At 33.8% G+C, this 25,444-nt stretch overlaps 1 protein-coding gene across 1 annotated transcript in view; it reads left to right on the plus strand.

The window, feature by feature from the left end:
• Window positions 1-25,444, plus strand: part of RGS7 (regulator of G protein signaling 7) — a 500,731-nt gene that overhangs the window by 323,485 nt on the left and 151,802 nt on the right. Inside the window, exon 4 of the mRNA XM_011380007.1 lies at window positions 21,372-21,422. Coding sequence (XP_011378309.1) covers window positions 21,372-21,422 — 51 coding nt within the window. The remainder of the gene's footprint in view (window positions 1-21,371; window positions 21,423-25,444) is intronic.

The raw sequence follows: 25,444 nt of genomic DNA on the forward strand, positions 1-25,444 counted from the left end.
TTCCTTCCTTCCTTGTCCCCTCACCCCATCCTATCCTCAGTCACCATTGATCTTCTTCTTGTCAAACTGGATTAATTTGCATATCATATAATTTTATGTAAATGTTATTATCATACAGTATGTACTCTTGTCTTCTTTCATTCATAATGATTATTTTGTAAATTAAAATATTTGCCTTCTGAGACTCTGGTCAAGATGGCAGAGTAGGTAAATGCTGTGCTTGCCTCCTTCTACAACCACATTAAAATTACAACTAAATTACAGAACAATCAACTTTGAAAACCATCTGAAGATTAGCCAAGCAGAAGTTCTATAACTAAAGAAGTAGCCACATCGAGACTGGTAGGAGGGATGCAGATGCAAAACTGGCCCATATCCTTGTGTAGCAGTTCATAATTGGTGGGATATTTCCACTGCAGAGATCCTCCCTGAGAATCAATGGGCCCCAGCCCCATGCCGGGTTCCCGAGTCTGGAGCACCAGTGCCAGGAAGAGGAGCCCCACAACATCTGGCTATGGAAGTCAGTGGGGATTTTATCGACTGGGTAAGATGAAAGGCTGCTAGAAACCCAAGCACCCTCTTAAAAGGCTCATGCACAGACTGACTCACAGGCATTCAAACTGGGCTCCAGGAGTTCAGGGAGGTGTCAGAGACATACAGAAAGAGACCAAGTTGTGTAGATTCAAGACGAGGGCTGGAGGGACAGGCTGAGCTCTCTTCATACACAGCAGCAGGGTGGGCACCATCTTTCCTGAGTTGAGCCCTACCCTGACATGACCAAATCTGACTCTGCATTAAACTGGTGAAATCTGCTCACTCCACCCTGGTGACTCTCTGGTGCCCTGCCTCACTCAACTCATGCACCACCTGAGGCACTTCCTGTGGAGGGCAACCAGCCCCAGCTTGTGCACCACAGAAGGCTTTTTCAGCAGCAAACAGCTAGCATTGGCTCGTAAAATTCAGGAGGCATTTTCCATGGCTAACAGCCAGCCCTAGCCCACACTGCTGTCTGTCTTGGACAGCTCTTGAGGTTGGCAGGACCCACATGGGCAGCAGCTGGCCTCAATGTTCCCTGAGCCTTTTGCCAAGAGACCCCAGACTCTGTCTTGCTCCAAACTTCAATTTTCATTAACCTGGTGAAAGCACTCACCCCAACTTGGTGATTCCCTGATACCCTGCCTCACCCAACTCAAATATTATCCAAGGCTCTTTCAGCAACTGAGTCTTATGGGAAGCCAGTGGATAGAGACAGGCCTCGAAGTACACTGGGCCTTTTGTTGAGCTGCCTCAGGCCTGGTGCTAGTGGCGGCCAACCTTGGATTTCAGTGTGGCCTCTCCCATGTGCCTCCACATCTAGCAGTGACCAACCACAGATCATTTTGTATTTCCCAGTAGGTAACCCCAGGGCAGTCATAGGCAGTGGCTGCCCTTAACCTACATGTTCAAGGGGCTCCAGAACCAAAACACCAAAAGGCTGGCATCAAACTACAACAGAGCACTACCTAACTAGCCTAATAAGCAGCACACCCAAAGGGTGGTCTCAACAGACACTAAAGCCCAATGGGATGAATTTGGCTTTGAGGGATCAGCACCCATGCAGCAGCTCTTATGCTGTAGACATGGCCAATCCACACAGCCAGTCAACCTAAGAGTCAACTTCACCCACTGTTATGTCAAAAGCAATCAAGGCTCACCTACAACAGGAGGGTACACACAATCCACTCAAAAGATATTCCTGAAGCGCCCAGCACAGATGATCAGGGAGACTGCACCACTGGGGACCTATGGCACCTACTACATAAATACACCTAAACAAGACTGTAAGATGTACAATACCTACCTAATACATAGGAACAAACACAGAGGGTAGCCAAAATGAGAAGAAAAGGAAACATATCCCAAATGAAAGAACAGTAGAAATCTCCAGGAAAAAAATAAATAAATAAACAAAATGTAGGCAAGCAACTTACCAAATACAAAGTTCAAAACATTGGTTATAAGGAACATAGTGAGAAATTCCAAAAGATATAGTAAGCATAAAAAAGGATATACAAACCAAAAAAAGAACCAGTTAGAATTGAAGAATAAAATAACTGAAATGAAGAATACACAAGAAGGAATCAACAGCAGATTAGATGAAGCAGAGGATCAAATCAGCAATTGGAAAACAAGGTGACAGAAAGCACCCAATCAAAACAAACAAACAAACAAACAAAAAAGAATAAGAATAGAATTAAAAACATGAGAATAGTTGTAGGGACCTCTGATACAACATCAAGCATACCAACATTCTCGTCAGAGGGGTACCAGATGGGGAAGAGAGAGAGCAGAAGAATTGAAAACCTACTTGAAGAAAGAAATAACTGAAAACTTCCCTAACTTGGTGAAGGAAATAGACATCCAAGTGTTAGAAGAACAAAGAATCTGAAACAGGAGGAATGCAAAGAGGCCCACAGTAAGACACAACATAATGAAAATGAAAAAATTTAAAAAAAAATAAAGAGAAAATCATAAAGGCAGCAAGAGAAAGGCATTTAGTTACCTACAAAGGAGATCCTACAAGACTGCCAGCAATTTCTCAACTGAAACTTTGCAGGACAGAAAGGATTGGCATGACAAATCCATACCTAACATTATATTCAATGGTGAAAAGCTAAATGCATTTTTCTTAAGATCAGGAGTAACGCAAGGATGTCTACTTTTAATGCTTTTATTCAACCTAGTATTGCAGTCCTAGACATGGCAATAACCTGCACCTATATAATCAATTTATGCCAAAAGAGGCAAGAATATTCAGTGGGGTAATGATAACCTATGGACAGATATATGCAAATAAATAAAACTGAACCACCTTCTTACACCATATACAAGAATAAACTCAAACTAGATTAAATATAAGACCTGAAACCACTAGAAGAAAAATTCTAGAAGAAAACAGATGCAGCAAACTCTCTGACATTGCTCTTAGCAAAATTTTTCTGATATATCTCTTCAGGCAAGGGAATCAAAAGAAAAAAATAAACAAATGTAACTACATAAAACTGAAAAGTTTTGCACAGCAAAGGAAACCATCAACAAAACAAAAAGACAATATATGGATTAGGAGAAGATATTCACGAATGATACATCTGACAAAGGGTTAATACACAAAATTATAAAGAACTCATACAACTCAACACCAAAAAAATCAATCAATCGCATTAAAAAATAGGCAGAGAACTTGACTAGACATTTCTTCAAAGAGGACATACAGATGGCCAATAGACATATGTAGATGCTCAAGGTCACTAATCATCAGAGATATGCAATACCACAATGAGATATCACTTTACATCAGTCAGAATGGCTTTCATCAATAAGTCAACAAAAAAGTGGTGATGAAGATGTGGAGAAAAGGGAACCCTTGTGTACCACAGGTGGGATTATAAGTTCTGGGGTGCAGCCACTATGGAAAACGATATGAAAGTTTTTCAAAAAATTAAAAATAAAATCACTTTTTTATCCAGCAATTCCACTTCTGGATATTTAAAGAAATCCAAAACACTCATTTGAAAAAATATATATACCCCTACAGTCATTTCAGTGTTATTTACAATAGCCAAGATGTGGAAGGAACTTGTTTTCATCACTAGATGATTGGATAAAGTAGTAGTACATATGCACAATAGAATATTACTTAGCCATGAAAAGAGAAGGAAATCTTATCAGTTGGGACACTATGGATGGACCTGGACGTTATTACACTAGATTAGATAAGTCAGAAAGAAAAAGATAAATACCATATGCTCTCACTTATATGTGGAATCTAAGGAACAAAATAAATGAATAAATAAAACAGGAATGAATTCATAGATACAGAGAAAAAATTGATGTTTGACAGATGGGAGGGAGTTTGGGGGTCTGAGTGAATAAGATGAAGGGATTAAAAGTACAAATTGGTAGTTGCATAATAATCATGGGGTATAAAGTACGGGATAGAGAATAGAGTCAATAATATTGTAATAACTGTGTATGGTGCCAGATAGGTACTAGACTAATGAGGGGGATCACTTTGTAGAGTATATAAATGTCCAACTACTATGGCTATAGCCCCAAAATTAATATAAAATAATATAGAATGTCAACTGTAATTGAAAAAATAAAATAAATTTAAAGAAGAAAATATAAATAAAATGTTTTCTATCAGATTAAAATAAAATTAAAATTTCAATATTTTTGTCTATCTTTCCCTTAAAAATAACAAAATAAAATTTTTGAATGTAATTTTAAAAAATGTGTAGATATAATTAGTGAAATGTTTTACCAAAAGAGAACAAATTAGGAGACTATTTCAATTATTGTCACTTGGTTGATTCAGTTAAAAACAGTCTACCAGATGAGTTTTTTGAGGTAATATTGTCTTTCTCTCCTTATCAATAAAACAAAATCTTCTATGAGGACATTTAACCAAAGTTAGAAAATATTATTGCATTAAAACATTGGTTTTTAAACTTGACAACATATTAAATTCACCCGAAATGATTTTACAAAATACCTCTGTCCAGGCCCTACTCCTGACTTATTGAATTAAAATTTTTGTAGGTGGAGCCTTCATATTTATAGTTTAAAATTTTCCCAAGTGATTATAAAGAAAAATGGGGGTTTAGAAGCACTGTGATTAGCTCATTCAACAGAGCAAGTTCTACATTCTATATTTTACCTTTACTAGCATGACCACTGCCCAGTATGGGAAGAAAATCTGTTTCTTAAAGCATATCTGCTAATTAAAACTATTAACTTATAGAAAGAGAAAATGCAAGAGAGAACCTTCATCAAAAGAACAAAGACATTTCCAGTAGAGAGTATCTTCATTTTGATAAAGAAGAAATCAGGTTAAAGGTGGGGTGGAGATTAAGGTAAAGCTAGTATTTCATGTTCAGTAGCAGATAATTGCTTGACTCAACTTAAGATATCCAAACTTTTGAGTGATCAAAATACCATATATAAAGTAAATCAAAATAGTTTAAAAATTTTGTAGGGCTTTGCTTAGAAGAAACATTGAAACATTGCGTCAATCATTCATTTAAGAAATTCTTGTCAAATATTTATGTGATGGTCACTGTTCTAGTGTTAGATCCAAGGAAGCATTTTGTATCAGATTCTAAATCTGTAAATCCTGTCTCGCCATCTGTTACAGAATCAGCTTTCCTTGTAATATATATGCCAAGGAACAGGGATACTCTATTACTGATTAGGTTTTGGCATCTAATCCTGCACAATCTGTTATGATGGTCAATTTGAGTGGCTTCCTTTCATTCCTCTATGCGAAGGCTGTTTATTTCTCAGGCTACATGCTAGGGCCTGCTTAGCCCTCTCAAGAAGGAAAAAAAACACATTCCTCACCCAGAGGGCCTGGACCTGGGCCCCTGGCTCAGGCATGAGGTAGTAAGAGGAAAGGCACATTGCCTAGGGAACATGGAGAGTTACCCTTTTTATTTCTCCCCTTAGAACTTTGCCCCTGATATCCCGTTTCCTAGTGATTTGGGGCATCCTGAATTCACAACGAAGGTTAGCTTGTACCATTAACATTCCTCCATAATTTGTTTTCTTTTATAACTCAGTCACTTTAACAGGATGGATTATGATCATCTAGAGAGGAAGAGAGTTAGGAGAAGAAAAGGAGAAGACAGTGAGGGGAAGAGATCTAAAGAGCTAGAAATTCTAAAATTGTTTTTGTTAATTCTCTATTACCATCATCATCATCATCATCGTCATCATCATCATATTATTATTATTATTATTATTATTATTATTATTATTATTCATATTTTCTACTACCACCATCTATCTTTGACACAGGAGTCAGACTGAGTAGGCAAGTGCTGCCTCATCTAGCTCACTCAGAGTAAAACCCAAAGTCCTTAAATAGCTTTCAACGCCCTTTGTGATATGAACCCATGACCTCTTTGTTTTCATCTTCTCTCACTTTCAACTTCGCTAACTCTGTTCCCACTGCACTTACCTCCTTGCTGCTTCTATGTGCCAAGTAGGATTCTGTCTTCGGAATTTGGAATTTGTGTTCTCTGCCTGGAATATTCGCCTCAGACATTTATACAGTTTATCCCATTGATTCCTTCAGATTGCTGCTAAAATACTACTTTATCAGAAATGTCTTCACAGACTACTTTATAAAAAATGGCAACATGCCACCCATCCACCAATTCCAGGCTTCCTGCTCCATCACTCTGCTCATTATTTTTAACAGTAATTATCATCACTTAGCACATTAGGTATGTACATGTTTATTTGTTTCTTGTCTGTCTATCCCCATAGAATGTTAGAGCCAGGGACTTTGTTCATTGCCATATTGCCGGTTCCTAGTACAGGATCTAAGATCCGTAGATGCTGCATTCTTTTGGAAATGATTTATGAAGTAAATATCATGGCTGGGCATTCAGCAAGATGCTTAAAATGTATTTTCTCTTTAAATTATACTGAGACTTTGAGAGACAACAATTATTATTTCAACAGGTAAGTAACTATTGGACCCTAAGCAAGTTATATATAAATGAAATAACTTAGTATTTGAATAATATGCAGCCAAATTTTAAACTTCAAGAGAAGAAATAGAATGAACATATTAAGAAAGGGGAAAGAGGATCTCCTAAAGGAATGAATCAAAGATAAATCTCAAAAATAGATTGTAGGAAACCTCATGTGGCAAAGTTGATAAAAGGGCTATCATTGAAAAGCTAAAATAGAAAAAGTAGACAAAGAGGTATCTGCCAATTAGATATCACCTCCCTTTGCACTGGTTGGCTTCATAATATGATTTTATGTCAAGAAAATGAAGCAAAAACAAAAATTGATAACACTGACTATCTTAGGATTTATAATAGAGATTCTAACTCTAAAAGTATCTTCAAGATGAGTAATAATTATATCTCTGAGCAGATGTGTTTGGCATTTATAGTATATCTCAACCAACAATAGCGGAATGCACATTTTTCTCAGACACACATAGAACATTCACCAAAGACAGACTATATTCTGGGTGAGAAACTACAGCTGGACAAACTTAAAATTTTAGAAATTATATAAAGTATGTTCTCTGACTACAGTGGAATCAAATTAGAAAACAGTAACAGAAAGCTAACAGTAAAATTTCTAAACACAAATTAAACAGCATGTTTTACAAAATCAATTGGTCAATGCAGAAGCCTCAAGAAAAATTTAAAAAATAAATTGAGCTTAATGAAAATGAAAATGTAATATGTTAAAATCTGTGAGACACTGCTAAAGTTGCACTGAGAGGGATTTTATAACATAAATATATACACTACAAAAGAGGAAATGTTTCAAATCAATAGTCTGAACTCTCAACACAAGAACTCAGAAAAAGAAGAGGAAGATAAATCCAAGGCAAGCAGAAAGAAGGAAATAATACAGAAAAACAGAAAACAAGAAAATCAATGAAACAAAGAGCTGGTTCTTTTAAAAGATCAATAAAATTGACAAATCTGCACAGGACTGACAAAAAAAAAGAGATAAGACACACATTATCATTGTTCAAGAACAAAACAAGAAATTACTACAAACCTTGCAGACATCAAGAGGATAAAATAATACTACAAACCCTTTGCATATGTAATTTGAAAACTTATACAAATGGATCAATTCTTAAAAGTCACGAACTGCAATAATTTATCCAATATGAAACAGATAATTTGAATAGCCTGATAATAATTAAGGAAATTAATTTCATGGTTAAAAAATTCATTTAAAAAATCTCCAGGCCTATATGGCTTTACTGGAGAATTCTACCAAAATGTTTAAAAAATAATTAATGCTAATTTCACATAAACTCTTCCAGAAAATAGAAGAGGAAGAAATGCTTCCCATTAATTTTATAAAGGTAGTATTACCCTGATACCAAAAACCAGAAAAAGAAAGTACAAAAATTAACACAACAGACCAAAACTCTTCATGAATATAGATGTAAAAAGCCTTAGCAAACTTTTAGCAAATAGAATTCAGCAATATATTAAAATAATTATACACCATGACCAACTGGATTTATTTCAGTGATGCAGGCTGGTTAAATATACAAAAATTAATCAATGAAATATACTATTATAATAGGCTAAAAAATTACATGATTATATCAAACAATACAGTATAAACTTTAGACAAAATTCAACACTCATAATAACAAAAAACTAAAAAAAGAAAGAATAGAAGGCAACCCTCTCAATTTGATAAAAAGCATTCACAAAAAATATTCAGCTTACATTGTACATAATGGTAAAAGACTATGTGCTTTCCTTGGAAGATTGGGAATAAGGCAAGGATTTATTCAACATAATGTAATAAATTATAGCCGGGGCTAAAAGTCAAGAAAAGGGAAAAAAAAAAAAACCCATACATATCAGAAAGGAAAAAATTTTAAAAATCTCCTATTTACAGATGATATTATTTTCTACATAGAAAATCTCAAGGAATCTACAGAAACATACCTAGAGCTAAGAATTGAGTCCAGGTTTACAGGATAGAAGGTAAATGTGCAAAAGTCAATTCTATGTCTATATACTAACAATGAGCATGTAAATGTTCAAATTAAAGATATAATACCACTTACAAGCACTCAGAATGTTAAATACTTAGTTATAAATCTAATAAAATATGTACAGGACTTGTATGCTGAAACTACAAAATACTTATGAAAGAAATGAAAGAAAATGTAAAAAGTGGAGAGACATATCATATTTATAGATTTGAAGCCAGAACCTTCTAAAGATGTCAATTCTCCTCAAAATGATACACAAGTTTAATGCAATTCCTATCAAAATCCAAGTAAGAGTATTTTGTAGTTATATACAAAATAATTCTAAAATTTACATGGAAAGCCAAGGAAATAGAATAACTAAAAAACTGTTCTTTGGAAAAAGAATAGTGTAAGAGAAATTTATTATATACTTATATTATGTATTCAAGACATATATAAGTATAGTAATAAAGACTGTGGTGCTGGTGGGGAAAAGACACATAGATCAATGAAACAGAATAGAGAACCTAGAAAAAGACCTACACAAATATACTCCACAGAGCAAAGGCAATACAATGAAGTAAAGATAGTCTTTTCAACAAATGGTGCTGGAGCAACTGGACATCCACATGCAAAAAATAGTAATAAATCTAGACGCAGATCTTATACCCCTTACAAAAATTAACTCGAAATGAATTATAGTCCTAAACGTAAAATGCAAATCTATAATACTCCTAGAAGATAAGAGATGGCCATTGGTATGGCAATGATTTTTTAGATACAACACAAAATCCATGATCCATAAAAAAATAATAATTGATAAGCTGGACATTATTAAAATTAAAAACTTCTGTAAAAGACCATGTGAAGAGAATGAGAAGATAAACCACAGACTGGGAGGAAATACTTGCAAAGACATATCTGATAAAGGACTGTTATCTCAAATATACAAAGAACTCGTAAAATTTAACAATAAGAAAACCTGATTTAAAAAATGAGACACCTTAGCAGACATATCACCAAGGAAGATATACATATAGCAAATAAGCATATGAAAAGATGCTTATGTCATCATCATATGTCATCAGAAAAATGAAAATTAAAATAACAAGAAGATACCACTACATATCTGTTCCAGAGCACTGGCAAAAGCCAGTGGGGATGGGGAGCAGCAAGAACTCTCATTCACTGCTGGTGAGAACGCAAAATGGTGCAGCCACTTTGGAAGTTAGTTTGGTGGTTTCTTACAAAACTAAACATACTCTTACCATATAATCAAATGATTGCACTCAGTATTTACTCTAAAGAGTTGAAAACATGTCCACACAAAAACTAGCACATGAATGTCTATAGCAACTTTATTCATAATTGCCAAAACTTGGAAGCAATTAAGATGTCCTTCATCTTAACCAACCTGGGCTTAGTCACCGTCAACTGGGTGGTTTATAAACAACAGAAATTTATATCTCACAGTTCTCAAGGCTGGAAGTCTGAGATCTGGGAAGAATCCTCTTTCAGGCTGCAAACTGCTGATTTCTTGTTATATCTTCACGTGATACAAAGAGGACAGGGGAGTTCTCTGGCCTCTTACTATATTTCCTTTTACTCTCTAAGCTTTATTGAGGTATAACTGATAAACAAAAATTGTATATATTAAAGGTGTACAACATGATCTTTCAATTTATGTATACACTGTGATACGATTACCATGATCAAACTAATTAATGTATCCACTGTCTATATAATTACTATTATTTGTTTTTGGTAAGAACAATTAATATCTACTCTCAACAAATTTGAATTGAACAATACAGTTATTAACTATAGTGATCATTTTGGCACTAGAGCTCCAAATTTTATTAATCCTGAATACCAGAACTTTGTACCCTTTGACCAACATCTCCCCCATTCACACCCCGGCAACCACTATTGTTTTCTCTGCTTTTATGACTTTGACTTGTTTAGATTTCACATTGTAACTGAGAACATGCAGTATTTGTATTTTTATGTCTGGCTCACTTCACTTAGCATAATTCAGTGCATCCATGTTGTCACAAATGGCAGAATTTCCTTCTTTTTTAAGGCTGAATGATACTGTGCTATATATATAACATTTTCTTTATTCATTCATCTGTCAATGGATACTTAAGTTATTTCAATATCTTGGCCATTATGAATGATGTCACAAGGAACAAGGAAGTGTAGATATCACCTTGAGGTACTGATTTTACTTACTTTGGGTAGATACCCAGGAAAGGAATTACTAGATCATATGGAAGTTCTATTTTTATTTTTTTCAGGAATCTCCGTACTGTTTTCCCTATTGGCTGTACCAATTTACATTCCTTCCAACAGTGGAGTTCTCTTTTCTCTACATCCTCATAAACACTTGTTATATATATGCCATCCTAAAAAGGTGCAAGGTGATAATTCCATTATGGTTTGGATTTGCATTTCCCTGATAATTAGTGATGATAAATATCTTTTTATATACTTGCTGGCTATTTGTATGCCCTTTCTAAAAAAATGTCTGTCCAGATTCTTTGGCCACTTTTTTTAATCAAGGTGTTTATTTTTTGCTATTGAGTTATATGAGTTCCTTATATTTTTTGAAATATAAGGTTTGCAAATATGTTTTTTGGATATACAGTTTGCGAATATGTTTTTTTTCCAACTCGTAGATTGTCTTTTTATTTTGTTGATTGTTTACTCTGCTGTACAAAAGCTTTTTAGTTTGAAATAGTTCCACTTGTTTATTTTTGCTTTCCTGAGCTTTTGGTGTTGTATCAAAGAGATTTATTGCCAAGGCCAATGTCAAGGAACTTTTCTCTTATATTTTCTTCCAGGAGTTTTATGGTTTTAACTCTTATGTTTAAGTCTTTAATCCTTTTTGAGTTGATTTTTGTGTATGATGTAAGATGGGATCTAATTTCATTCTTTGGCTTGTGACTATCCCGTTTCCCAGCAACATTTTTTGAAGAAACTATCTTTTCCCCATTGTGTATTCTTAGCACCCTCAAACAATGGAATGTGATTTAATTCTAAGAAGGAAATGAGCTATCAAGCCATGAAAAGACATGAAAGAAACTTAAATTCATATTACCAAACGAAAGAAGCTGATCTGAAAGGGCTATTTGCTGTATGATTGCAACTGTACGACATTCTGGAAAAGGCAAAACTATGGAGATAGTAAAAAGATCATTGGTTGCCAGGGGTTGCAAGAGAGAGTGAGATACAAAAGTGGAGCACAGAGGATTTCGAAGGCAGTGAAACTACTTTGCATGGTACTATAATAGTGGATACATGTCATTATAAGTCTGCCCAAACTCATAGAATACACAAGAGTGAATCCTAATGTCAGCTAGGGACTCTGAGAGATAATGATGTGTCAGTGTTGGTTCGCCAATTGTAACAAATGCTCAGCATTGACAGAGCATGTTGATGATGGTAGAGGCTATGAATGTGAGTGGGCAGCGGGTATATGGGAAATCTCTGCACTTTCTGCTCAATATTATTATGCGAACCTAAAACCAGTCTAAAAAATAAAGTCTGTTAAGAAAAATTTAATTAATAAAATTACCTAAAACATAGTGTGAGTCACATGTACTTTTCAATTCTGAATATAGTAACTTTATTGACCATAGTAAAATAGAAGTAAATAAATATTAATATCATCTAAAACAGGACACAGGCACTTATTTATATAGTGCTATTCTTGTCAAAATGGAGAATTTCTAGTTTAAAAATTATGGTTCAAAATTTACTTCATTTTTAATTGTATTTAAAAATCAGTATTAAATATGTATGGTTATTTTGCAAGATATTCTTAATCCAAAGAAATCAAATGATTCTTGACTTTATAGCATTGAAAGTATAACATTTAATTAGGTAGCTGTGACAGTTAAAGAAGTCCAGTACTAACTCAAAATACAGGAAGACTCCAAGGTATTAAAGACTATTATATTCTGAGTTTCTCTTTGAGAAATTTAATTCAAATCCTGATGAGTATTTCTTGAGTCTCTACCAGGTGCTGTGATCTAGTCCTTGAAGTACAGTCTAGTGATACATGTATAGATAATATCTGTTCGACATTATAAGTTGTAACGGACGACAGGACATGATGCTATGAGATCCTAGGGAAGAATCTTTAATTCAATATGGGACAGGAGGTGAGGGAAGTTATAACTAAGAAAACTTTCAAGAGAAAATGACACTTGGACTGTGTCTTAAATGGAGGAAGTTATTCCAAACAGAATAAATAGTACTTGTAAAAGTACGAAGTATGAAACATGATTCTATATATAATTAAAGAATGTTAAGTTGATGATTTTAAGTTATAAAACCTAGAAGAGAAAAGGATGAGATCTGAGGCCAAGGGACAGGAAAGAGGCAAACCACGAAAGGCCTCATACTGCTATGCAAGTCCTTTAGACTCTATCCAGGCACCAGTGAGAAGATCATTGAAGACTTTTCATTAGAGAAGAAACATAATTAAACATGCATTTTGGATGGTTCATTCTTGTTTTAGTTCTGGACATTTGCACTTAATGAATTCCTAAAAAAATTAAAAGCCAAGGTTTCTACCTTTCCATTTTAATGGAAACTCATATGAAATACCTAGCACATCTTACAACAAAAACTCAGTAAATGTTAATTTTCTCTTTCTTCCTATTGTGGCTGTAGACTGCACTAAAGGAAAATTTTTTTGTATCAGTCAATCAACATTTTCTTTATCTCATGTGTCCCTCATGGAGACGATTTGACAATTGGACATGGCCTATAATTTTAAAAAGATATGTTGAGAACAAATCTGCTAAATTTTTCTTTAGGCCTAGCAGCTAGCATATGGAATTGATTAATTAATTAACCAAGAATCATTTATTGTAGATAGTTTCAATATATTAGCTAACTGAAAATTCATAGTTATATTTGCACAATTTATGCATCACTAATTTCATTTTTTATGTGTCTAAAGAACTTCAGAATCAGGAAAAAGTGAGTGTAATTTTTTTTCTTTAAAGGAATTCTATATCGCCATCCTGACGAAGCACTGAAAACTTACTCTAACTTCATTTTCTACAGTGTTCTTTATCACAATAAAGGCTATATCGAAGAACCATTTTTTCACTTCATCTAATTCTGTAGCATTGCCCATACTTACCACCATTTCATACAAGAGACACAAGTGGTGTTTCTCAGAACATGATTTGGAAAAAAGCTCCTATGTTTAATCAATAATCATCTTGAGCTCTGGGAGAGGGTAAGAAACAATTCTTAAGGTCATCTTGATTTCCTTTTATCTCCTAACTTTGTCATCTTTTCTGCCTTGCTGTTTTTGCTGCCTATCTTTAAAGCTTCTCAGGCTTTGCAGCAGCACAAAATTCCTACTTTGTATCTAAAGAGAACTTTTCATGGTTTATGGAACTTATACATCTAAGTTTAAAAATCCAGATAAATCCCTATGATCTTGATTAAATAGTTGCTCAAAAACAGTTGAGAACCTCTACCCAATAACTTAATTTAATTGTGCTTTGCCAAAAGGTAGGGAAATATACTTTTATGCTTTCTATCTTTAGAACACACTAGTAATAACTGCAATAAATATTTGGGCTGTTGACCCTCTGATTTGCAGATCCAGGTGATGTTTACAAAGGGCAACATTTTCTGTGTTTCTGCTTTAGGGGCAAAGGCCATAGAACTCTGAAGAGCAAGAACCTGGAAAAAAAATGTAATCGACAAGATAATTTGCTTTTTGCCATCACAGCTACAAATGCCTTTAAATGTCATCTTTTCTACATTTTTAAAATGTCATAGACTAAGGTTTAAAATGTGTCTCAAATTTAAGAAAAGGAATAATCTCTGTTTTGATTATTACTCTCGTGTTGGTCTCTGGATTTCAGAGGAATTATTAGCTATGAAAGACTGGAAGAAGTGCTTTAACATTAGAAGTTTGATCCAGTTCCAAACTGTGATCAGAAGGTAATTTTAATACTATGGCAACTAGATAATCTTTTCTAAATATAATTGATACATAAAAATCTAGACATAACAGTATTCAATTGGATATCAGTTATTCACTTTAGAAAACATTTTTTTTTACTTTAAAAAATACACACTCATAAATACACACAATTCCATATATACTATGAGATTCTTTTGAATTCTTTTAGTGCACATAAAATGTAGCTTTATTCACAAAAATATGGATTTACACTCTGCCTTTTGGAAATATAATTTCATAGAACAAAACACATAACAAAGCAAAACACCATGCTTATTTCATTAGAAATTTGACAAGTTTTTGAACTTCATCTCCCCTCTCTCTTCTGCTTTTTTTTAAGTAAAAAAGGTAAAAGCTGAAGAACTTGAAGGAAGCTGTAGTTTACATCTATTGTTTACTTGCCAAGCACCCATTTTTTTTTCTAGAAACTGTTTCCATCTATCCCTCCCACCAGCACAGCTATGTTTATGCACTCTGATCCCACCTTTCTTGTCATAGTTGATTGAAACAGGAATGGATACCTTCCCCAAGCTGAGACCATCAGAAATTAGGAATTGTGACTACAGGATTTTAGCCTCTTACTTCCTGCTGCCTTCAATGGAGGAGATGTAAGCCTAGGAGCCATGAGCCTCATGACCCACTTTGTAGATGGGAAACAACAAAGGCTATTTTTTAGAGAAATGTGTTTATAAAAGAACCAAGGTGAGAGCAGGGGAATATTTCTGATATCATCAGAGTCTTGCTTCCATTTGTCCTTGAAGCCCAAATGTGTCTCCTCCCTTTGGTTCAAGATGTCTTTTAGTAAATTTCTTCATTTAATCGTTGATTTTTATACTTCCATCTAAGATTGCTCACTATAATAATAAAAAAAAGCCCTAATAAAATAACTCATTTTTTGTTATTAATGTATTAATCTTAGGTATTAGCAATTTCCTTACTTAAAAATGTCAATGGAGGTTCCTCAAAAAATTAAAAATAGAACTACCATAAGATCCAGCAATTCCACTTTTGGGTATTTATACAAAGAGAATGAAAACACTAATTTGAAAAAGATATCTGAACCCCCATGTTTATTGTAGCATTATTTACAATAACCAAGACATGGAAACAACCTACATGTCCATCAATGGATGAATGAATAAAGATGTGGTACAAATATAATGGAATATAATTCAATCTTAAAAAATAAGTAAATCTTGCCACTTGTGACAACATGGATAGAACTTGAGGACGTTATGCTAAGGGAATAAGTCAGAGAAAGACAAATATTGTATAATCTCACTTATACGTGGAATCTTAAAAAAAAAAAAATCTGAACTCATAGATTCAGAGAACAGATAGGTGGTCGCCAGAGCAGGGTTGAAGAGCAGGAAGGTGAAATGGATAAACGTAGTCAAAATGTACAGACTTCTAGTTATAAAATAAATAAGTCTTAATGTACAGCATTAATAAATAAGGGTATAATGTACAGTAAAATAAATAAGGGTATAATGTACAGCACAATGACAAATATACGAAACTCTATTGCATATTTGAAAGTTGATAGGGGAGTAGATCTTAAAAGTTCTTATAAGAAAAAAAAACTTTGTAACTATATGGTAATGAGTGTTAACTGGACTTCTTGTAATAATCATTTTGCAGTTTATACAAATATTGAATTATTATGCTCTAGTCCTTCCTGAAATTAACATAATGTTATATGTCAATTTTATGTTAACAAAAAAAAAAGAAGGAAAAAAAAGGTCAGTGTCCTTCAGTCACAGCCCACCAGGAATACACCTGTGATCTAACAAGTCGAGTTATTATCCTTTAGTAGGGGATAATACACACCATGGGGAACCAAGTGGTATCTCAGTAATGAAGTGTTGAAAATAATATAAATGGCATTTGAACTTTGAATACCTCATAGAAAACATCCTCAGGCCTGACAAGGGTTGTGCAATTGCATTTAAAATGAGACAGAATGCATCAACAGCCGTAATCATCAGAAACAAAACATTTTCTTAGATATTAGCGATAACTTATTTTAAAGATTAAGAAAAATTTAATTAATTCTTTCAGCTTCACAAAAGGGTAATATGCTAGCTTACCCTTTATTTTTCAAATCTAATAGAAATTTGTTAGATTTTAAAATTAAACTGAATTGAAATTATTTTTGTATGAAGAATTTCAAAAATTGCGACAATTAGAGATACATTAGGATGTCATAAAATGCTGGATGGGACTTACTGTTGCAGCTGCTTTTTCAGTGTTTTGGGTCCTTTGTGCATAAAATATATGTCTATAAACATTGAGCATACCTTCAAGAAATATTTAATGGTGATCTGTGTTGTAGCACTTGGAAGAACATGGGGGGTGTGATGAGTAATACATTGTTTCTTCTGTGAAGGGAATCACAAAACAATGACTCTGTTTCACTCCACGTTCTTTCCTTCTTATCCCTAAAATTGCAGGTCTATAGCCAGACTTCCATAGAAACTCAATAAATGTTCATAATTACTACTTAATGATGATGATGACAAACATTTAGTGTGCCTATTTTAAGAAACTAAGAATAGTGTTGGAAAACTATTATCCAGATATATAGATAGAATGTCTTATATTTAGCTAGAGATCTTGAGAAAGTTATTTCCCCAGAACCATGGATTATTTATGATATTCATCAAATAAGGTATTTGGTTCTGAAAGTTCAGCAAAGGGATTTGGGTAGTACAAAGAGTTTATTCATTTTTCTGAAAGAAATATATTGTACAGGTTAATATCTTGCCTCAGGAATGTTTAGGCCTCATCCATTGTGATTAGAAAGTAAAGTTTTTATTAATGACTTTAACAGAAATTACAAAAATAGTTTATTTTTTAAGGATTCAAATCAAAATTGTAACATTTAGTTGCTTACAAAGTCTTCATATGTCATATTTATAAAAATTTCATAGGTTTTTGTGTGTGTGTCTGTGTGCGTGTCTGTGTGAATCTCAATTTCAGGTTCAGTGTGTGGATAGCTGTAGTTGACACTCGTAGCTAAGGGTGTGCTGTAATCTGCAGAGGGGTCATGGACAGCAATGGTGGTAATACAGGCTCAGAACAGGGGCAGACTTGGGGAAGCCCTTTTACTACTCCTTTACTACTCATCCATAACACAGATGAGGAAATAATATCAATGTCTAAATGTCTTCAATTTACTTGCTTTAATTATAGATGGAGTAGTGAAGTGACAGTCTTAGAAGATAGAAATAATCATAGTGAGGGGAGATTACAGTACCTGAAAATTACATGCAGTCAAACATTTGTGTGGCAGATGCCATCCAGGCACTAGTCTGTGTGTTCGGAATCCAAAGAGAAATAAAACACATCCTTGCCTTCAAGGAACTCATGATGCAAAGGAGAAAATAGACAAAAATTAAGATAAGTGTATCAAATGATGAGGATATTAAAAGAACATAGAGAAGAAACATTTTACCTGGTAAGGTGGGGTGAGGGTGAGCAGACTAGACTTTCTGGAGTAATGTATGAGCGGAACTTTATGGAGTCATTTGGGATTAGCCAGTGGAAAAAGACTGGGTAGTATTAGCAAAGTCGTGGAAGCAAGAAAGAATATGGCAGGTGGAGAACTGCGGGCAGTGTGTCAAGAATAATTTTGCTGTTGTTTTGCTTTTCAAATTTCAAATCATAGACTACTGAGATTATACAATAATAAAACCTATACTGCTCCTGCTAAGTAGAGGGAACACATAATTTTATAACTCTAAACGTGTTATATGCCTCCAAGAATTCAAAGCAAGAGCATGGGCACTGATCAGGGCTAAGCTTTCCAGAGGCTGCAGCGCAGAGGTTTTCTTAGGATATAAGACATTGTTGCATCTCTTGATTAGTTTTATATTGTAGCTAATCAATGGCTCCTTGAAAATTTGTTTAAAACAAAACAGAAAAGAATAAAAATAAAATCCTGCATGTTACTCTGAGGTCCTCAGAATTAAGATGAATGAAACTCTAAAATATTCTAGATATATACATTTGTACATGAAAATTTTTAGCATATCTGCCCATTTATTCATTAAACATAAGGCTGAGAAATTGCTAGAAAGGTACTATTTCTTTCTTTACCCCTCCTAACTATAATGCTCTCTTTTAAATTTGAATCAGTTCTCAATATGATTATGATAGCACATTTCTCTTTCTATCTTATGGTTCCAATAAGATGCTGGAATTTTTTTCTCTCCGTCTTTACCTCTCTCCACTGGGAGTAAAGATCTTTCTGTCATAGATGCAGAGTAGATGAAAATGGTGAGTCTGGGTACACATTTAACAATGAAATAGTAACTCGTAATGTTCCAACTTAAAACCATAAATATATTGGAATGATTAAACAACAATAAAATCATTGCAGCATCTGCTAAGTGATATTGACAAGTGGTCAAGTTGACTCTTCCAGAGCTTAACTAGGAATGCGACCATGACAGAAATACCCAAAACTAGGCCAGAAAGAAAAATCTTCTTTAATTAAATGTAATTTCAAATTATGCTTCTCTGTATTTATTTCTGCTCAGGGAGAAAAAAAAAGAAAAACATAGAAGGGAACTTTTTAAAAAACTTTTTCCAAAAGCATTTTTAAAATAATTTTTCACACTATGAAAATATTATAGTTCTGGAACCAATGTTTGGTTCTCTTCAAAAGAATGAGAATTTTCCAGTGGCTGCTCACATATATCCCCCAAATAGATGTTCAGATGTGAGAAATGAGCAGAGTGCCTGGATATTGCATAAGATTTGAGTAACTGAGATTCTATACTGGTCAAGTATCACTACATACATATTTGGAAAACTTAGTTCCCTTCTCTTTTTTCAAGTGAAGTCCATGCCTCAAAATGACTTAGGCTATAAGGCTGAATACAACACTTTCAATGCCTGTGCTCTCCTGAGTGCTTTCTCGCCCTTCCTTCCTTCCTTCCTTCCTTCCTTCCTTCCTTCCTTCCTTCCTTCCTTCCTTCCTTCTTTCCTTCAGAGCTCCCTTTAAGATCTTGGTAAATCTATCATCTCAAAATGCATTTAAATCAATGGTGGCTGTAAAAGGACCAGTTACAAAAGAATACAAGTTAGAGTCAACACTTGAAGTTATTTTTAAATGCATGCATATTGAAATCAATGTTGGGTACGGATATATTCATAACTTTTAGGACATAATTGCCAAGTTTGATAATCAAATGTATTTTGAAATTAGTTTTGAACTATTTTGCATCGAGCGACTAGAATTATTTAGCCATTGTTAATGCAACTCATTTGCTAGATCTCAGGTGGGCAGGCTGCACTTTGGCCAGTCTTCAAGAAAGGTAAAAGTGGAACCTCAGTTCACACGAAATGTCATTCATGCAGCCCTGATGCAGTCTACTATGTATGCATAACTATTTTCATACATGTTTTTGTCAATTTGTGTAGAAATGAGAAAGCTAAATCTAATAGAAATGAGCGTCCAAGATATATCAACTCCTTTTCCTTTAACTCTCATTTATACTCATATTTTCAACATTCAGTTCATCCACGGTGCCGCTGAACTGAACACCTTGAGTTCTCCTTTAATTCTCCTGCTCACCAAAGTCCTGAAACAAGTCTCAAATTTTGCTTTAATTCACTTATACACTGACTAGTTCAGAACCTCACGCTTTCAGTCCTGGCTCACAGCCAGCAAGAACATCAGACACCCTGCTTTTTTCCCCTCTGACCTCAAGCATGCCACACACGTTACTGGTCAAATTCCTTAAATTTGCTTTGATAATGTCACCTTCTGCTCAAAAATAGTTGCATGTCTCTTACTCTGCCTAATTTATATACATGAACTTTCAAATTCTTTAGCCTGAAATTTAAGACCTGCTGAATACAGTATGAACACTTTTGTTAGTTGCAATGTCATATTATTTCCAGCGCCTACTATATAGAAAGTGTGCTTTTAAGTGGTTTTTATTGAATGTTCTCCACTTTTTAACTTTGACATATGTCCCTTCGGCAACTAAGTTTCTGTCTTGTGCATATATCAAAATCTACCTCGAACATTACATTTTATGTAGAGTCTCCCTCATTTCTTCTCTGTGAAATGAAAAACAAATTCACACGTGTATTTTTCTTTATCACACATTATTAAGCTTCTAGCATGCTCCAAACAGACAAAGATCAATACAATGCCCTGCTTCAAGGTGCTCACTTTAGGGCTTGTGTGATCAACACTACCACACAAAACCGCGCAGGTTCCAGTGAAGTCCCACGAAGCGTGTTGCAAACTCAGTGGACAAAGGCGAGAGTCAAGGAAAGTTCAATTGTGTAGATGGATCTTAATGGAAATGGAAATAATAGAAAGACATTTCAGTCAAAGAGAAAGGTTCCATAAAGGCACAGAGGCTTGAAACATGCAGGAGTGTTCAAAATCTGACAACAAATTTAGCTTGGCTTAAGAATAGGTAGAAAATGGGATGAGCACTCCCAGAAATGAGAGAGGGACCATCTTATAAAGTATTAGTTATGCCACACTCAGAATTGTGCTTGAAATAAGTGAACATTCAATAAACATTTATTCCATTAACAAATGAATGAATCACTTTATCCACTACTAGTATATAAAATCTTCATATTTAACTATTTCATATTTAATAATTTACTAGTTTGTACTTTGGCTCATTGAAGAAAACCTGTGCATTCACACTCTGTTTCCAATACTCCACATGTGGCTGATCTTTAATCTGTTACTATAATGATTAAAAACATTCCTACTAGTATGAGGGCCAAAAGTTGAGCATTCTTAAAGTTAACATGTACAAACAAATGCTCACATGTATTTGTGTTTTTCTTTTTTCTTTTTTCTAGGGTCAGACATTGTTCAATGGTTAATAAAGAACTTAACTATAGAAGATCCAGGTAAATAAATCATTTTCCCACTGATGGAATTATTTTCTTTGCAGTTTTAAGAAATTTGTCTACTCAGAGCTAATATGACAACCAAACAAACCTGAAAAATTATAATTATACTTAACTATGCTTTTAGCATTTATACAAATTTTATGATTGTCAACATATATTTATCTAAAATTGACTTAGTGTATATTTACAATTTTTCACATATTTAATGTTGATTCAGGTGATTGATGATTGTTAGAATGGATGAGCTGTGAGCATGTTCATAAATAATTGTACATATAATTCATAGCAAGTGATTATGAAGTAATGAAATTTCCTTTCATAAAACCCAAAGGAAATCTCATTAATTTACAATTTTGCCTTAACTCCATTTTGCATGAGGTTTGAAAACAATGTTATTTGTAATTCTGATTTTCCATCATGCCTATATGATTTTTTTAATACTCATCTAGTCATGGATCCTTTCACTGTGGTGGACATCACATCTATTCTGCCAGTATGAGGCTAATTTGCAGAGTTTAAGAACAGTATTCCATTGCCCAGAACAAATTCCTACATATGTGAAGTATTTAAAGATTTTTTAAAAAATATCTTGTAAGAACCCTTGCATGTGGCAAGCAATTCACATCACTAAAATGAAAATAAGATGTATTGTGTTTAGAGAAGATGCTGAGAAAAAAAAAAAAACTGGGATACAGTACTAGAATGACATGGCAGAGGAAGATAACAATACACTGATTGCATGACACACCTTCCCTGCCCCTGACGATCACCACCTTTGAAATAATAGTACATGGATATGCAAAGTTTTTATTTTTCTTCATTTTAAGTTAACTTGGTAAAGCTATACTATCATAAAATGTAGCTGCAGTTCTATATGTAAATGCTTATATACATCTCCTGATCCTGTGGTACGTGAGCTTTTAAAATACTTATACTAGCAGGTTAAAAGAGATTAAAACAAATAAGATGAAGCAGCTATTGCTAGCATCATATTATTATGAAGTGAAAAGAGGAGATAATTATTGAGAAAGGAAGCCACATTCTTACCAAGTTTACAATTTAGCCTCACTTTAGTGGCATGGCTGACTTTGTAAACTGTAGCATCAAACGAAAGACTCCAGTGCAAGAAAAAAGATTGGCACAGTCATTGACAACCAGGAAACTACTGATTCGTGAAGAGTAGTATTGCAGAAAGGGTGAAATGAATTCAAAAGAGCATTTTTTGTAAGTTAAGAATAAAAGTATACTTCAGTGACAGTATGAGCAGCAGGGAAAATATACAGATATAATAAGCTAGTAAGAAATAATTTTCGTTTATAATTTATGCATGATATTATAGTTATAATGTGTATAAAACTGATTTTGTTTGCTTGCTTAACAGTTTAAGAATCTTTGAAAGCTGCATTTAAATATATATGAAAGGATAAAATCAATAATATTCAGGAGAGACCACATATATTCTTCAGTCATATTTATGACAGGCTGAAAAATTTGGTTTTGGTTGGTTGGTTGGATTTTTTTAATGAACTAATTCACCATCTACAGACTGAAAGGCTCTGTGCTAGATTTTAAGATGAGTAAGAAGCATTGATGATTGTTCTAGAGCTATAACAGATTTTGCACACAGTAAATGAATCAACCTGGCAGCATGATTCTAATTATGTGGGGTCAAGAACATAAATGATGTCATGAAAGTTACTTTGATGGCTTGCATGTGAGAAATTTATCATACTCTTTTGGAATTGCTCATAAAGAGAAACTAAATAGTTATTATAATGCCAGTCTACTTTTAACCTTATAAATTCTCTGAAAATATTTAAAAATAAGAGAGAAATCCATGCCAGACTTCTCTCTTGTATTCTATCTGATGGTCAGATAGTTGTTTGAAGACCTCTGGGATTATTCGAAGCTCTAGATATTAACAATTTCTTGAAAGAAGATTTTGTGGCAAGTTGGAAGAAGCGACTAATGCCTGAGTACAGGAGTAGGTTATGATGGCCAATCTGGAGACAGGGAGAGGCTGGCATGATATTCGGGGTCTTACCCAAGACCAATGAGTCCATATTACTTGTATGCTTGATGTTCAATATTTCATTAATGAATACTTAGTAGATTTTCATTTCTATTACAGCAATTCAGTGCACATTTGGCTGAATATTTTTTAGAGATTTTGATACTGTTAGACAATTGGTCATATTGTATTATTTATTTAAAATGAAGCTATATTTGAAGCTTTAATCCAAATTTAGAATTATTTTTAGTTATGTTTACATACGCATAAATATATTTACATATGCATATAACACACACAAGATTAATCAAAAATTTTTGTTTATTTCTACCTCTTGAGTCTATTTTCACAATTTATATTTTCTTGGAAAAAGTCATTTCTTCATTGGATTATTCATACTTTCATTCATTTAACACATTTTCTGGATCCTTGCTGTGGGACAGGCACTGAGAATACAGAATGAACACGCCCTCTTTGAATGATTCGCTTGTCTTCGGCTTCCAGAGTATGATCACCATCAAGGGTTTCCTTTTTCGCTGCCCGCATGGTTTGGCCTCAGTCTTCCGTGATGGCTCTGTGTTCCCCAGCTACTCTTTAAATGTCGGAATGTCCAGAGTTCTGTCCTAGGTACCTTTCTTTTCTCCATATATACACTACTGCTAAGTGACATATGCTGAGGACTCCTAAATGTAGAGCTTTCATGCTGACTTCTCCATGGTGCTCCATACTCATCTGTCTGATGCCTATGGGTCAAACTCAACATGACTAAAATCAAACCTGATTTACCCCTTCACAAACCTGCTCCTTCTTGTCTTCCTCAGATCATTTATAGGGTTGAGTCTTCTATCCAAAAACATGCTCTTTCCATTTATTCGAGTTTACTTTGTGGTCTTCTAAAGTTTCTTCATATAGGTTTTGCATATTCCTAGTTTTTTATCTTGTGTTACTATGTGAGTTTTCCTTTCTAGTATATCTAATTGTTAAGTGTACATATGCAAATTATTAATTTATATATGCTAATTTTATATATCACTACTTTACTAAATTTTATGTTTGTTAGTATTTTTAACTAATATATTGTAAAGCTAGAATACGTCTTCCAGCAGTTTATCAGGATACTGTGTTGTCATTAAATTTCTGAGCCCTTGCACATCTGACAGTAACTCTTGTTTCCTGTGTGTATGTTGACAAGTTGGCTAAATATAAAAATAGATGAGATAAACTTTCCTCATTAAAACACTATAGATACTAAGTCATTGCTTTCATGCACTTAATATACAGACATATATACATACATTTTTTATATATATAATTTTTCATATACATGTTTTGTCCCTGCCTAGATTTCTAGAATGTCTTCCCTCTCTTTGAAAGTCAAAATATAGGTACACAATTGCTCGGGGCATATATTTTTCATTTTTGAGGGTGTATTTGTATTATCTATTGAATCTTTTCAATCTGTCGATTCAGGTTTTCTTAAGATGAAAAAAATTTCCTGCTCTATTACTTAAGCTTCATTTTCTAAAATGGATATAATAATTGTACCTACTACTTAATGCTTTCCTGAAAATTAAAGAATTTTTATATATATAGCAGTTATTACTGTACCTATTACGTAATAATTGCTCAGAAAATATAAATAATTACAGTTTTTAAATTCATTTTTGTTTATCTAATTATTTTCCTGTTTACTTGTTCTGGTTTATTCTTTTGAAATGACATTTAGTAGTATGTTTTATTTCACTCTACACCCCAATTATTATTTTATTTTTTTCTCCTTTGCTTAGCTTTTTTCCTTCCTTCTCCATCTAGGTAAGCTTATTAAGTTTGTACATTAGATTATCTATTCTAATTCAAGTCCTTTCTGCTGATAATAGAGAATAAATCTATTATTGCATTTTTAATTATCATTTTTTTTATTTTTCCAGTTCTCTATTTTCTTATTTTTCTAGTTCTCTATATCTGCCCTACCCAAGTTCTTTTTTAATCATAGCATGTTGTCTTATAA

The sequence above is a fragment of the Pteropus vampyrus genome, unplaced genomic scaffold, assembly GCF_000151845.1.
Source record: "Pteropus vampyrus isolate Shadow unplaced genomic scaffold, Pvam_2.0 Scaffold383, whole genome shotgun sequence".
Lineage (NCBI taxonomy): Eukaryota > Metazoa > Chordata > Mammalia > Chiroptera > Pteropodidae > Pteropus > Pteropus vampyrus.